The sequence below is a fragment of the Tachypleus tridentatus genome, chromosome 11 (assembly GCF_004210375.1).
Source record: "Tachypleus tridentatus isolate NWPU-2018 chromosome 11, ASM421037v1, whole genome shotgun sequence".
NCBI classification, from domain to species: domain Eukaryota; kingdom Metazoa; phylum Arthropoda; class Merostomata; order Xiphosura; family Limulidae; genus Tachypleus; species Tachypleus tridentatus.
In genome coordinates, this window is record NC_134835.1 from 65576951 (window position 1) to 65590284 (window position 13334).

Consider the following 13334-nt stretch of genomic DNA (forward strand, 5'->3'; position numbering starts at 1 on the left):
TAATATTTTATCCTCACATAAAAGGCTTAGAATGCTGTTCTTTGAAAATAAAAGAAACTTCGTTGGTAACAAAACCAAAATTGAGTTGTGGCTATTCCATTATTTTTCGTTTTTTAGAAATGATGTTATCAGCTTATTTGTTATTTTTATATATTTTTCTACCTATATTTTAACCATATAGTGGCGTTCTTCTACTAAACTAAACCAATGACATTTTACGTAAATGTTTATTCACTTTCTCTCGTATAACAGATATTGTTAAAATCAAGCAAACGTTTTACGGGTCAGATTTAATCAACAAATAGGTTTTAATGTTGTATCACATGGCACATGCTGTCAAAACACAGGTGTTCATTTCCTATCACATGGTACAATGATTAACTTTGTATGTTTATTTTCCCTCATCTTATTATTACTGTTTTGTTTTATTTTCTGCTGAAAACGTGCTTTACTTGGGCGTCCAATAAAAAAAAAAGATTTCCATGGAGGTGGTGGGGCAAAATGAAGAAACGGTGGACCCACCTTCAAAGTTGGCCCATTATATTTATGAGAAGAGGCAAGCTCCCACAGTCAGATATAGTAGGTTTAATATTTGTAAGGTTACTTTAAGCCATACTGTAGACTTCCAGCTATATATACTCCATAACAGTGAAAGTTGGTTAGCTCGGATCACGCTGTCTCATGGGACGTCTGCAAGACTGCGTCGGTCTCTTTGGTTACCTGCTGCCGGCAATACTGACGTACAACAGTTTCTTTACCGATGATGTTTTGTGCCATGTAATATCGAACTTCGTTAATAGCAGAAACAATCTATAGTTCAGGCCGTACGTATTAAATTATAGATGAATATTGAGACAATTTAAACACCTAATATCGAGTCTTCATTAATTACACGTGGTGAGCATACATCCTAGAAGCAGGTGTGTTTTACTTCTTCGTATCTAGATCTTCACACTTCTGTCTCAACACCAAGCTAACAGAACCGTGTTGTCTTTAATAGTCTTCAACAAAAAAGAAGTTTGAGTTAAAAAAGGTTCACAGTGCATACATAAATAATATTTCTAACACATTCCACCAGCCACAGCAACTGTGACCAAAATGATTAAACGCACACAACTGCTATCGAAAGTTTTCTCGTTTTTTTCTTAGAAGGAAGAATGTTATTTATTTTTCAGAAGTCGGGTGTTTGAAATATCTTCCTCAACATTGACGGATTCTATACACGTGTGCTAGCGTTTGCTTCTTGTGAAACACACAAAACCAAGTTTCTTTTATTCTCAAGTCAGGAGCTTGCCGGATGTCCTATGGTAGCCTTGAAAATGCTGAGATATCTCTTTCTGTTTCATCTGTTTATATACATGAATCAGCCAGGATTTACCGAGATTCAAACTGGATAGTACCAAGAAATAGATATCGGTTTTGAGATATAAGAACAACAAAGCTGAATGGTTCGGCTGAAGGAGGGCTCTCAACACAATGTCGAAGAACGAGCAACAAAGAGGACTGAAGATTCTTCTGTACTGTAAAAGTAACTGTTTCTCAGGAAGAAGATTTCTTTGGAATCTATTTCTATTGTTGTTGTATTTTTGCGATTATAGCTAGAAACTTTTCTTATCTCTCCAAAGAAATTTTCGAGTTTGTTAAGTGCCTTTTATAAACAAGCGCTCAAAAATGGTACATGTTATAGTTAAGTATAACAATATCTCATACGACTAATAAAAATAATTTTGCCTTTTGACACAGAAGAACTACATGCAAAATCAAATAATTCACTGCAAAAACAAAGCCCTTTATGGGCACACAAATGGATTTTAGATCTTCGAAACCGTTAAAAATAACAATAAATTGGCTTTTTTATTTTAAACTGGCATAATTATAATGAAAAACTACTATTTTCTTGAATTTTACCATTTCAGTAAATCAGGTTGCATACAGAATCTGTTTATGAGGGGGAAGAGGTAGAGTTAGAGGTGGATGAAGTTTTTCATCAAAAGTTAGAGAATGTGTTTGTTTTGTTTGTTTGTTTTTGAATTTCGCACAAAGCTGCATGAGGGCTATCTGCGCTAGCCGTCCCTAATTTAGCAGTGGACTTATTTGACTAGAAGGAAGGCAGCTAGTTATCACTACCCACCGCCAACTCTTGGGCTACTCTTTTACCAACGAATAGTGGGATTAACCATCACATTAGAACGTTCCCACAGCTGCAAGGGCGAGCGTGTTTGGTGCGAAGGGGATTTGAACCCGCCACCCTCAGATTACGAGTCGCGCGCCTTAACGTTACACTTGGCCGTAATAGGCCTAGAGAATGCGAAACATAAGCGTGTCATAGTTTGGTCTTATTTTGATACAGTGTGACCAAGATATGATATAAACCAGAAAAATCACCAGCGAAATGAGTGTAAAAATAAGCAATTGACCGTGAGGTTAACATACTCTTCTATCTATTACCCTATCTATCATTTTACCTTAAGCTTTCTACTTTTTACTTCTAGTAATTACGTTTACTCGGAATTTTTATCTGTATATTGTGAGTCATTGTTTTGGACCACAATTGAACTCAGGTTGGCGAAATTGTAACGTACCAAAATATATGAAGGTAAGAGAAGTGTTTGTTGTTCCTTCCCAGCAAACGAAGATAGGAACCCCTTTTCTTCCCCTGTTATAACAAGTATACGATCTAGAATGTTTAGAGAGTTTACCGGTTATAAACATTTTCATTCGATAATGTGTTTTAATACAAGATGTATTGATTTAGGCCCATTTTAACCGAAGAAGCTAGTTGAGCCTTGCGAAGCAGCGTTGCGCTTACGATAAGACAGACCGTTGATATCGAGGATATCCAACTAACGAAATAATGAAATATAGTAATTTTAATTAGTATATTTTCTGACTGCGCTATATTATAATTATAATGTAAGTGTATTGCAAGCCTATTAAACTAAGCCTTAATAATAGCATAATCTTATGTCTTTAAACAGTAAACCAAATTAGGAGCCTATGTTTCTCAACATACATTAGTAAAATCGTTTTAATTTTTTACAGATATTAATTGAAAGATAATATACTTGATAATAAACAAACATAAACGCTAAATCTTATAAAACACTCATTGAAAGAATATATTCGAGATTAAGCTAACGTAAACGTTAAACTTGTAAAATGTATTTACTGAAACAAACATATTCGACACTAAGCAAACAGAAACATCATAATTTGTAAATTACACTTGTTGAAAAATAACATTGTTGATAATTTGCACACAGAACATTAAAATAATTTATGTTTGTTGAAACAAAATATATTCGAGAATGGGCGAACATAAAGTTGTTTTTTTTCCAAACTTGTTGAAACACAAAACTCCTTAATCTAGAATTCAGGTGTGGAAGCATACGATTGTCTGTAATGTAATGTAAAAATAACACATAATCTACAAGTTCCTTAAACATAGAATAATTTCTAATCCTAAAGGTATTATTTGTTCGTATCGTTTCGTTTGATTTTGAATTTCGCGCAAAGCTACACGAGGGCTATCTGCGCTAGCCGTCCTTAATTTAGCAGTGTAAGACTAGAGGGAAGATAGCTAGTCATCACGACCCATCACCAACTTTTGGGCTAGTATTTTACCAACGAATAGTGTGATTGACCGTCACACAGTAACGCCCCTACAGCGAGCATGTTTGGTGTGACGGGGATTCCAACTTGCTACCCTCAGATTTGCCCTAACCACCTGGCTATGCCGGGTCATATTAGTTTGTATTTTACTAAGTGAATCCTGTTTGTTCGATAATTCTGTAGTTATTGTTGTTGTTAACCGATTGATTGACACTTGTCATAACATTGATTGGCAAGCGTTCTTCACCTCCTATATTTGATTGTATAGACGTAGACCTCGCTACTGATTTATAGATTTGTGCTGTTTCGTCGATTACCGTCTGTTCATAAAACCTTAAAACTGGGTGAAGCCACCCATACCTGTAAAGAATTGTATATCTCCTCCACATTTTTATATGTTCCCTTTGTTTAACAAAATTTTAATTTGCTTTAATTTACATCTTTGGCGCCATATTTGTTGATAATACTTTAAAAACAGTCACTTAGCAGTTTATACTATTTTGTTTTTGTCAGTAAAATTCATAATTTATGCGAATAATAAAAATATTGTCTCACTTCGAGAATACCGCTAAGTAAAACTTGTTCTCATTCATTCATAAAGTTTCGAACTACTACTACTTCGCTGTGAGCTTCGTAGTTTTCAGAACAAACTAAACTCTCGAGCTTTAACACATTTGAAATAAACGACCTCAAAATTTAAGCAAGATCTTTTGGCCTACTTAATAAAAAGAGTGTCTTGCTTTATTTTACTGCAACGTAAACTTTGTATAGTAATTTTTACTAGAAAATTATCAGTGAAAATTTGCGGGAACTAACAGGTGTGCAATAGTTTCGGGCATCTTGTTTCGAACATCCAGTTATTTGTTCCTTTTAGTTTTCAACCAAACATGCGTAGTCAATACTGAGATTCCCCATCGATCCTACATTAGGCACTACGAAAATTTCGTTACTCCTAAACTCTTGCATTATTATTTCATTTTTCATCTAAATCCATGCATTAAGTATTGAAAACCCTTGGGCCCTAATATGGGAGCTCAAGTTTGTACGTTTTCAAAATATGAGTGTATATTTTTTTCTGGCTTTTTAAATGTTAGCGGTAAATTTCAAATATGTCACGTACGATTAAACATGAGAATATCAACCACGCTTTGACTCTCCATTTGCCCCCAGTTCCTCAGCTGTATGTTTAAAGGCACGTACCTCTAAAAACCGGGTTTTGAAACCCATAGTGGAACCAACATAGACAGCCCATTGTATAGCTTTATGGTTAACAGCAAACAAATAAACATTCTGTACTTACGAGGCCCCATCAATAACCCATCAAAGATTTTTGTTTCATGCTGGGAGATCTAACAGTCTGCACACAAAAATTGCAAATCGTTTTGTCAAAAACTGTGGAAGGAGTTCAAAAATCGAATAAAGTAAGATACATACACAGGCAATACAACTAAGAATTGCTGCATATGTAACAACCTTGATTCTTTATTATTTAATATGTGAAACTCGTTAAGTAGAACATTTTAAATGATTTGTGTGAAATACATTTTATTTCAATAAAATTTTTGCTTCTCCAAAATAATCGATTTCTCATATGTAACAAGATTATTGTAAATGGAATACGTTAGTTGAATGATTTTATTATGAACGTATTTGTGTTATTTTTTACTTTAATAAACGTCCTTTTCTTCGTAATGAGGAACTTCTCGTACGTAACACTACCTCATCGCCATCTGGTTGCAGAAACTGGCTCAGATTTATCGTCTAGCAACGTATTAAATAACCACCAAACAAATATACCGTGAGTCTAGTAAATGTACTTTCGGTCATCTATATTCGAACTTCAATATCAAAACCTGGGGAGAATCTCTTTACAACTTGTTGAAATACCCTCTTCGGACATTGATAATCGATAAATCTGCGATTAGTTATAGTAATGGGTACTTATAATAACTAGGCTTACGTACGTTAAGTTAAGATATGGAATATATATAGGTTGCTGAAATACATACAGTTATTTGTGAAATACTGTGTACTTGGAATTAACAAAAAGGTGTATATTCTTACCGTATTTGTTTTGTTAAAACTAAACATCGCTAAAATTTGCATCTGTATTCCCCACCGATGTCGTTGTAACAAAGAGTAAACACCGTGTCAGTAAAAAATAAAAAAAAACTACTGACAACACCTAAAAGGTAATATCTTGTCAGTAAGTAGAACTCAATATCAATATCTATTGTTCAGTTAGCATCTCTAGCCAAACACCTCATTTTATTATTGTATTCGTTAATTTCATAACATTAACCAATCCATAAAACTGAAAAAACACCTTTAGTGGTAATTGATATATATCTTCGCAGTAGGTCATTCTCGGGAAAATAGACAAGAGAGAGGGGTGGATTCGTTATCAGATAAAACACATCAATTATGTATTTTCATATCAGTGTCATAAGAGTTTGTTAATAAATTCATGAATATTAAGGTGGATCTGACATCATTAGTTACTAGGTGGTTATTTGGAATTATTATTTCATGACAATTTAAATGTTTCAGCGATTTATGCGCTCTTGATGTCAATTCGTATTTACTTATTGAAGTTTTGAATCAAGTATATATCGTTGTTTGGTTTAAAAATGAGAATTATTGTGTAAATAATATGATCCCATAATGTATCGAATTATTACCACGCATGTACTGTGCCAAGTAACATTTACTAAAAAACGTTACGTTTGATTTCAAAATAATGTGAGGTTAATTTACTTTATAGAAGGTCTAGATAATCTATATTTATGTTGAATGCCCACATCTGTAATAAACATATCTTTGAATGTTTCAATGTAACATTGTCTCCTACGAATGTTCGTGTTTTTTTTCCTTTTTGTATCGTCGAAAATGTTAAAGATTTTAGTCGATTTTTGTTGATATGATTTCTGTATGTGTGCTTTAACATCGAAAGAATCAAAAGTTGTTACAGCAATTTGAAAACAATTAAAACTGTGTTACAAGAGGTGCTCTTGCCAAACGGTGTTAACACGTAAAACTGTGTTACAAGAGGTATTTTTGCCAAATAAGAATTCAATGGACGTTCGCAAAAAATGTGTTGTAAAAATTGCTCTTATGGTAAAATGATTCAAACGGTGTTAACACGAAAATAGGGTTACAAGAGGTACTCTTGCCAAATAAAGATTAAAATTATAGTTTTGTCAGCATTCATACCATACCACTACACTGTAGAGAAATAATTCGATTTTACTGGTTTGTTGAATTTCGACCAAAAATACTCTAGAGCTGTCTACGCTATCCTCCCTTATTTTGGATTATAGACTGATAAATTCGTGGGTTACTCTACGCTAGCCTTCCTTATTTTGGATTATAGACTGATAAATTCGTGGGTTACTCTTTATCGACAGACAGTGAGATTATCCGTCACATTATAACGCTCCCGTGCCTGATAAAGCGAGCATTTTCGGTGACAGGATTCGAACTCCCAACTTGCAGGTTCCAAGTTAAGCACCCTAGCCAAGCCAGATTCAAATAATTTTTTTACTAAGCTAATAGCTTTTGCTCTTTTCTTTTTTTTTTGCAAAATATTACTGAGAAATAATTGATATTTTGCTACGATTTAAAATTTTAGTCCATTAAATTTTGGGTCTCTTTAGATATATTTTACTTAAATCGGGTATTGTAGTGTTTTAGAACTGTATTCTTATGTATAAGCTCAATCTCTGGCTTTAAAAAGTACTGTTTGTTACACAGTTCAAATTATACATTTTTGCATGAAAAAACAGTTATTTTATCTTACGACTGACGGATTGTGGAAAAAAGTTATGAAAAGAAATCATTTTAATGTATAGATGACCATGAACAGACGTTATAGGAGACAGAAAGGGTCTTAAAAAGTATCTATCTTTCCAACCAAATTTTAATATTTTTAAAACAGCTCGAGGCGTCCATTCGACTAAAGAATGTTAATGCCATTTTACCTGGAAAAAGAAAAGAAAGGACAGAACATCTAGCGATGTTTTCTTCTGTACTACTTTATAAATTTATTCATGAAACACACTGATTTAAATGACTTAACAGCAAAAGACTTTGGAAATGTTTATCATCAGTTGAAATGAAGTAAAGTAGCTTAAGTTTTCGTTATTGATAGCTTGTATAACACCAAAAAAAGTAAAGGGTGGTGTACTTTAAAAACATAAGAAAAACATTACACAGACATTAGAGCAGAGTGTTAAGTGTATTATATAAAGGTCATCAAATAATATGATATGAGCTCATAAAACAATGCTTTAAAACTGTAGTATAACAGTTTGATAATACTACATTACAGAAACTAACAATATGCTAACCCGAACATTATATACAAATCATTAAACAATATGGTAACATTTTTAAACAACATGCTAATGCTACATTACATGAAATTCATTAAATGGAATAACGTATGCTGGCACTAAGCTACCTAAAGTGTATTAAGTGTGTATGTGTGTTTTTCATAACAAAGACAATTTGGGCTATCTGCTGTGTTCACTTTGGGGAATCGAACCACTGATTTTAGCGTGCAAATCCGCAGACTTACCGCTGTCACACCAGAGGCCTAAAGTGTATTAAACAGTGTAACAGTATGCTAATACTATGTACAATAAAGTATGTTAAACGGTATAGCTGTATAATGCTACATTACATAAATTAAACATTATACCAATATGTTAACACTACATTATATATATATAATTCAGTGAAGAATATAACAGTGCTTTTACACTATATTACATAAGTTCATTAAACGGTATTATGTTAAAGTACGTTGCATAAAGTTCTAGCACTACCTTAAATAAGCTCATCAAAAATCGTCTAACATCGCTTTATATAAAAGTGTGCAAAAGTTAAGTCAAAGGACAGTGTTTTTTGACTATTTTGTACATAAGTCATAAAACAGTATGTTAGCACTACGTAGGTTATGGATCACGAAACAGTGTGCTAAGAAACAGAAATATATTGATTATTTGAATCTAGGTGACTTTATAAGAGAACAGTGTGCTAACACCGTATTTCCTGTAGGTCACTGAATTCAGGTGATAATTCTGTATTGTAGCGAACAGCGACTAATTATGATTTCGTAAGGTGCCCCTGTATATGTGTGTTTGTGTTATTATCGTGGTTATATGCTGCAAAAATAGCTAGTCAATTTTTGGGTTTTCCGTCTTGACATCATTTTTCCCTTATTCTTTTTCTCACTGTAATACTTCAAATGTCTTATATTTATTGCTTTCAACCAACAGATTCTTCAATAGCTGCTATTCACATCATACTTTTATACGACAAAATCTTACGTTGCACCAGGAAAAAGACGTCGATAATGCATATTTTGCTGCTAGAGTAGAGAAAACATTACCATATGTCTTCCCCCAACTGCCTGCAAACATTCAATATCCTGAAAAAGATTAGTGTTTCCATACTGAATATAAAATTACTTGAGAAAATTCATGTAGAGTGCTTCTTTTCAAAGAAAATAAAACCGGAAAGCTACAATGGACCAGAATTTCGTTAACATATACAATATTTGAACAGAAAACTTATTTTAAAACATCACATTACTCTTCTTCTGTTGATAATCAAATGTATAATGCTGGAAAAAAAAATCATAATAAATATAAAAGGATAAAAAATTCCAAGTGTTTATGAAGCCTAAATTCTAATAATAAATAACTCACCCTCAAAAAACAAAAGCCACAAGAGTAGAGACAACATCGTGTTCTAGGAAAAGTTTCACGCTTCTCTGTTCGCGCGCACCATACAACTCACAGCGCGTGACTACAACCGTTGCAATAAACGCTACGCTCTTTATCCGCTCTTGTTAGCTGTTTACATGTAGCGCCACCTGATGATGCGCGTTTGTGAACACAGATTTTGCAAAGAAAACCTGGTATATTAAGTTTATTATGTTGTAAAACGTTGTTTAACGCATATCGCAGACAATATCAAAGTATTTATAGTTGTACATCTTGTCTACGTTTTATTTTAACAGTTTCGATTTCCATTGCTACTATTTTAGATTGTTTATGCGGCCCATGTATCTCCTGACACACCAGTCTCGTATTATTAACCAAGTAACTTAGAGAATAGTTTATAAAAGCTAACAGCTTTTATGTATAAATGCCATTTTGATCTGCTTAAATATGATGTTATCAAATAGAATAAATAACACAATACTATGGCAAAATTCATAAAAACGTAGCAGTAACTATAGGATTGAAAACTTTAATTAACTGCGACTCCTGTTGAATGGAAAGTAAACAACGTTTTGGTTTCTATACCGACGCCAAGAAATAATTAGTTAACAAAATACAGATGTGTCATAAGATGGCGAAATTATGAATGACGTAATTTTTCTTTAGAAGCTTATATAGTCACTTATGTATATTTAATATTTCTAACACTAGATTTGTTGCATTTTCTTTCAGTTCCGGTGTCACTTTATTGATAAGTAACAATCTCTGTGTTACGGAGCTGTTGTTCGTTCTCCGTCATCCTTACACTTTGGCATTTTTTACACATTCTGTCAAGATGTGATACATGGCCGGACTATAAATTTTTTTGACATGTTCATGTCTTGTACGTATTTTTGAAGAGTTAAAATTTCTTGCGCTCATGACACTGGTGGTTTTTAACCTGTTCACCATTTCATTCTTGATTTTGAAAGTAAAGCTGTTTTTATCGCATTTGATTTGAATTATTTTAATATACGGGAAGGATCTTCAAATACGTTTTGTTATTAGTCGTCTAAGCTTCAATCTATAATTAACTGTGAACGGAAAGGTTACCTACTGTCCGTGTGTGCTTAAATATTCTTTTGTCTATGCAATAAAATATGGATAAGTTTTTCTTTGAATTTGAGTGAAGTAAAGTTATTACGGTTTATTTATAATTCTGTGAATGCTGTTGATATCTATTACAAACCCACAGGGATTCTGTTCCCGCTTATACCACGGTGTCTAGAAATGTTAAGAAGAAATTTTGTTTTATTTCGATGGAAATTTTTGAATGTTCACATAATCAGCGAATTCAGGAACATGTTTGTTTTTACGAATGACACAAAATATCGTCTACTGATGTTTTATAAATTAGTTTTGTTTGGTTTTGAATTTCGCGCAAAGTTACACAAGGGCTATCTGCGGTGGTCGTTCCTAATTTAGCAGTGTATGACTAGCTTCCTTCCCTCTAGTGTTACACTGCTAAATTAACCGTGATATTATAGCGCAACCATGGCTGAAAGGGCCAGCATGTTTGGTGTGACGGAGATTCGAGCCTGCGACCATCAGATTACGAGTCTAGTGCTTTAACCACCTGGCCATGCTGGGCCTAATAAATTAGAGGCTTGAAGTTCCTTGGACAGTCTTCTAATCATTTAGTTTAGTGAGAACGCATGAATATCTGGTTTGAACGTCTACTATAAGCTGAAGAAGCGGAATTGTAATTATGCTTGTATTAGATATATTACATTTTAAAATACTTCGTTCGTAGTCTAATCCAAACAGATGGTTATGGTTTTTGCTTACAGGGTATTAGTAAAAATAATCAAGATTTTTCTATTGTTGTTTTCATAAAAGTTAAGTTCCTTAATCTTATCTTTAAATTCAAAACTGTCTTGTAGCCTAAATTCATTTGTTGTGAAATATTGCAGTTGTTCCTTTAAATATTTGACATAAAACAACCAATATTTGAGACAAAGGGTGTTATCGAGTAATCTATTTTATGGATTTTGGATAACTCATACAGGGTTTCGGCATGCGATCCACAGGGTGTAATCTGACAATGGGTCTTCTCATCTATCCCATTATCGGTTTATGATTCCAACAAATATTTATTTACTTTGATTCCTATGGTTTCTGTTCCTATGGTCTCTGTGGGAATTTGTCAAGTTTTGAAAGTCTTGTTTGCTATCACAATGTTCAAACTTTGTTTCCTTGTATGTTTAATTTAAGGTCACGAGTTTATTACTTTTGTCAGGTTTAATGAAGATAATGTCTCTAGTTAATGTTCTTAAGAGAATTTAAGTTACTAGGGCTAAGGTTTTTAGATTTGGGGTTTAATTGTAAGCATGTAAATAAAGAATTGTTTACAGACGTTTAAGGTGTTTAAAAGTCATTTCATTATCTCCCTTGTTTTGTTCTGGGTTTAGTTTATGAAGCAATAATACAATAGGTCCAATGAATTTTAGAAATTGTCACTTCTTTGATGGTTATGAAAATTCGAGGCCGTCGGCTAATACTTTCTTTTCTACTACATTTATAACATCATTAGACAGTAAATAAATAGTGCTACAAAATCAAATTGAGACCACTATTACAAAACAAGTTTCGACCATTTCGAGTATCCTATTTTCCTCACGAAAATTCTGCGCGAAAGTATGGGATGTTATTTTTGGATAAACTTCATATTCTGTAATAATGGATCTCAACTTCATGTTATAATTACATGGAATTAAAATAGTCTTATTGAGGTTTACTATAAAAGTTTCCCCATGTGATTTCTTCAAGTCTTGAAGGTATATAAGAGGATTAAGCCTGATCTTACATAGCTCTGAGTTTTTACTAGTTGTAATATAGTTCGATAAATATACAATCATGTTGGTAGGCACCTATAACTGATGCAATATTATTTCCAGGCCTGGGCATTCTTTTCGTTTATGTTTCATCTTGAAAATTATAATTTATTTTTTAGTTTTTGTTATCTTCCAAAGTAATTAAGCTTCGCAAAAGGAGTTTAAATGTTAGAAATTTTAGTATCAGGTTAAAGCTTATACTTGTTAAGGAAGTCTAATCCGAGACTGTCTTTTGTGCTTGTATGCAGCTTTTCAAAAATTAGCTGAATTGTAGTACCTCATTTTCTCCATATTCTACGAACACGAAGAAATGATTTGTTCTTGTTTGTTTGTTTTGTTTTGGAATTTCGCACAAAGCTACTCGAGGGCTATCTGTGCTAGCCGTCCCTAATTTAGCAGTGTAAGACTAGAGGGAAGGCATCTAGTCATCACCACCCACCGCCAACTCTTGGGCTACTCTTTTACCAACGAATAGTGGGATTGACCGTCACATTATAACGCCCCCACGGCTGGGAGGGCGAGCATGTTTGGCGCGACCGGGATGCGAACCCGCGACCCTCAGATTACGAGTCGCACGCCTTAACACACTTGGCCATGCCGGGCCTGATTTCTTCTTTGTAAGCTTCAGGTAAATTTCCAAGAAACTTGACTAACAATATTATAATAAATATCTTAGCTATTCATAGACGTTAATAAGCCCTCCGCTAGTCCAGCGGTAAGTCTACGGATTTAGAACGCTAAAATCAGGGGTTCAATTCCCCTCAGTGGGCTCAGCAAATAGCCCCATGTAGTTTTGCTATAGGAAAACGCACACACGTTAACAAATTATTTATATCTCATTTGTGTATTCATAACCAAACAATTGAAACACCCCAAATAGTTAAAATAATTTCTTATGAGAAAGTGTAAATGTATATATTACCTATCTCAGAATAATGTCTAAACTTCTAGCTACCTAAGAGATAATCTAAAATAGAATAATCACTGAAAATTACAAGTAAGTATGTTAACTGATTAAAATAAAGTTGTTAAGTTGTGGAACCAAAGATATATAGGGGCCATGGGAAACTTGGAAAATTTCCAGTGGACCAGCAACTCATATAAATTTTTTTTTCTT

The 13334-nt window shown here is 33.5% G+C and overlaps 1 protein-coding gene across 1 annotated transcript in view; it reads right to left on the reverse strand.

The window, feature by feature from the left end:
• Positions 1 to 9427, reverse strand: part of LOC143232339 (nephrin-like) — a 137669-nt gene extending 128242 nt beyond the window's left edge. Inside the window, exon 1 of the mRNA XM_076467644.1 lies at positions 9327 to 9427. Within this exon, the coding sequence (XP_076323759.1) occupies positions 9327 to 9363 (37 nt within the window). The 5' untranslated portion in view covers positions 9364 to 9427. The remainder of the gene's footprint in view (positions 1 to 9326) is intronic.
• Positions 9428 to 13334: the final 3907 nt, after the last annotated feature.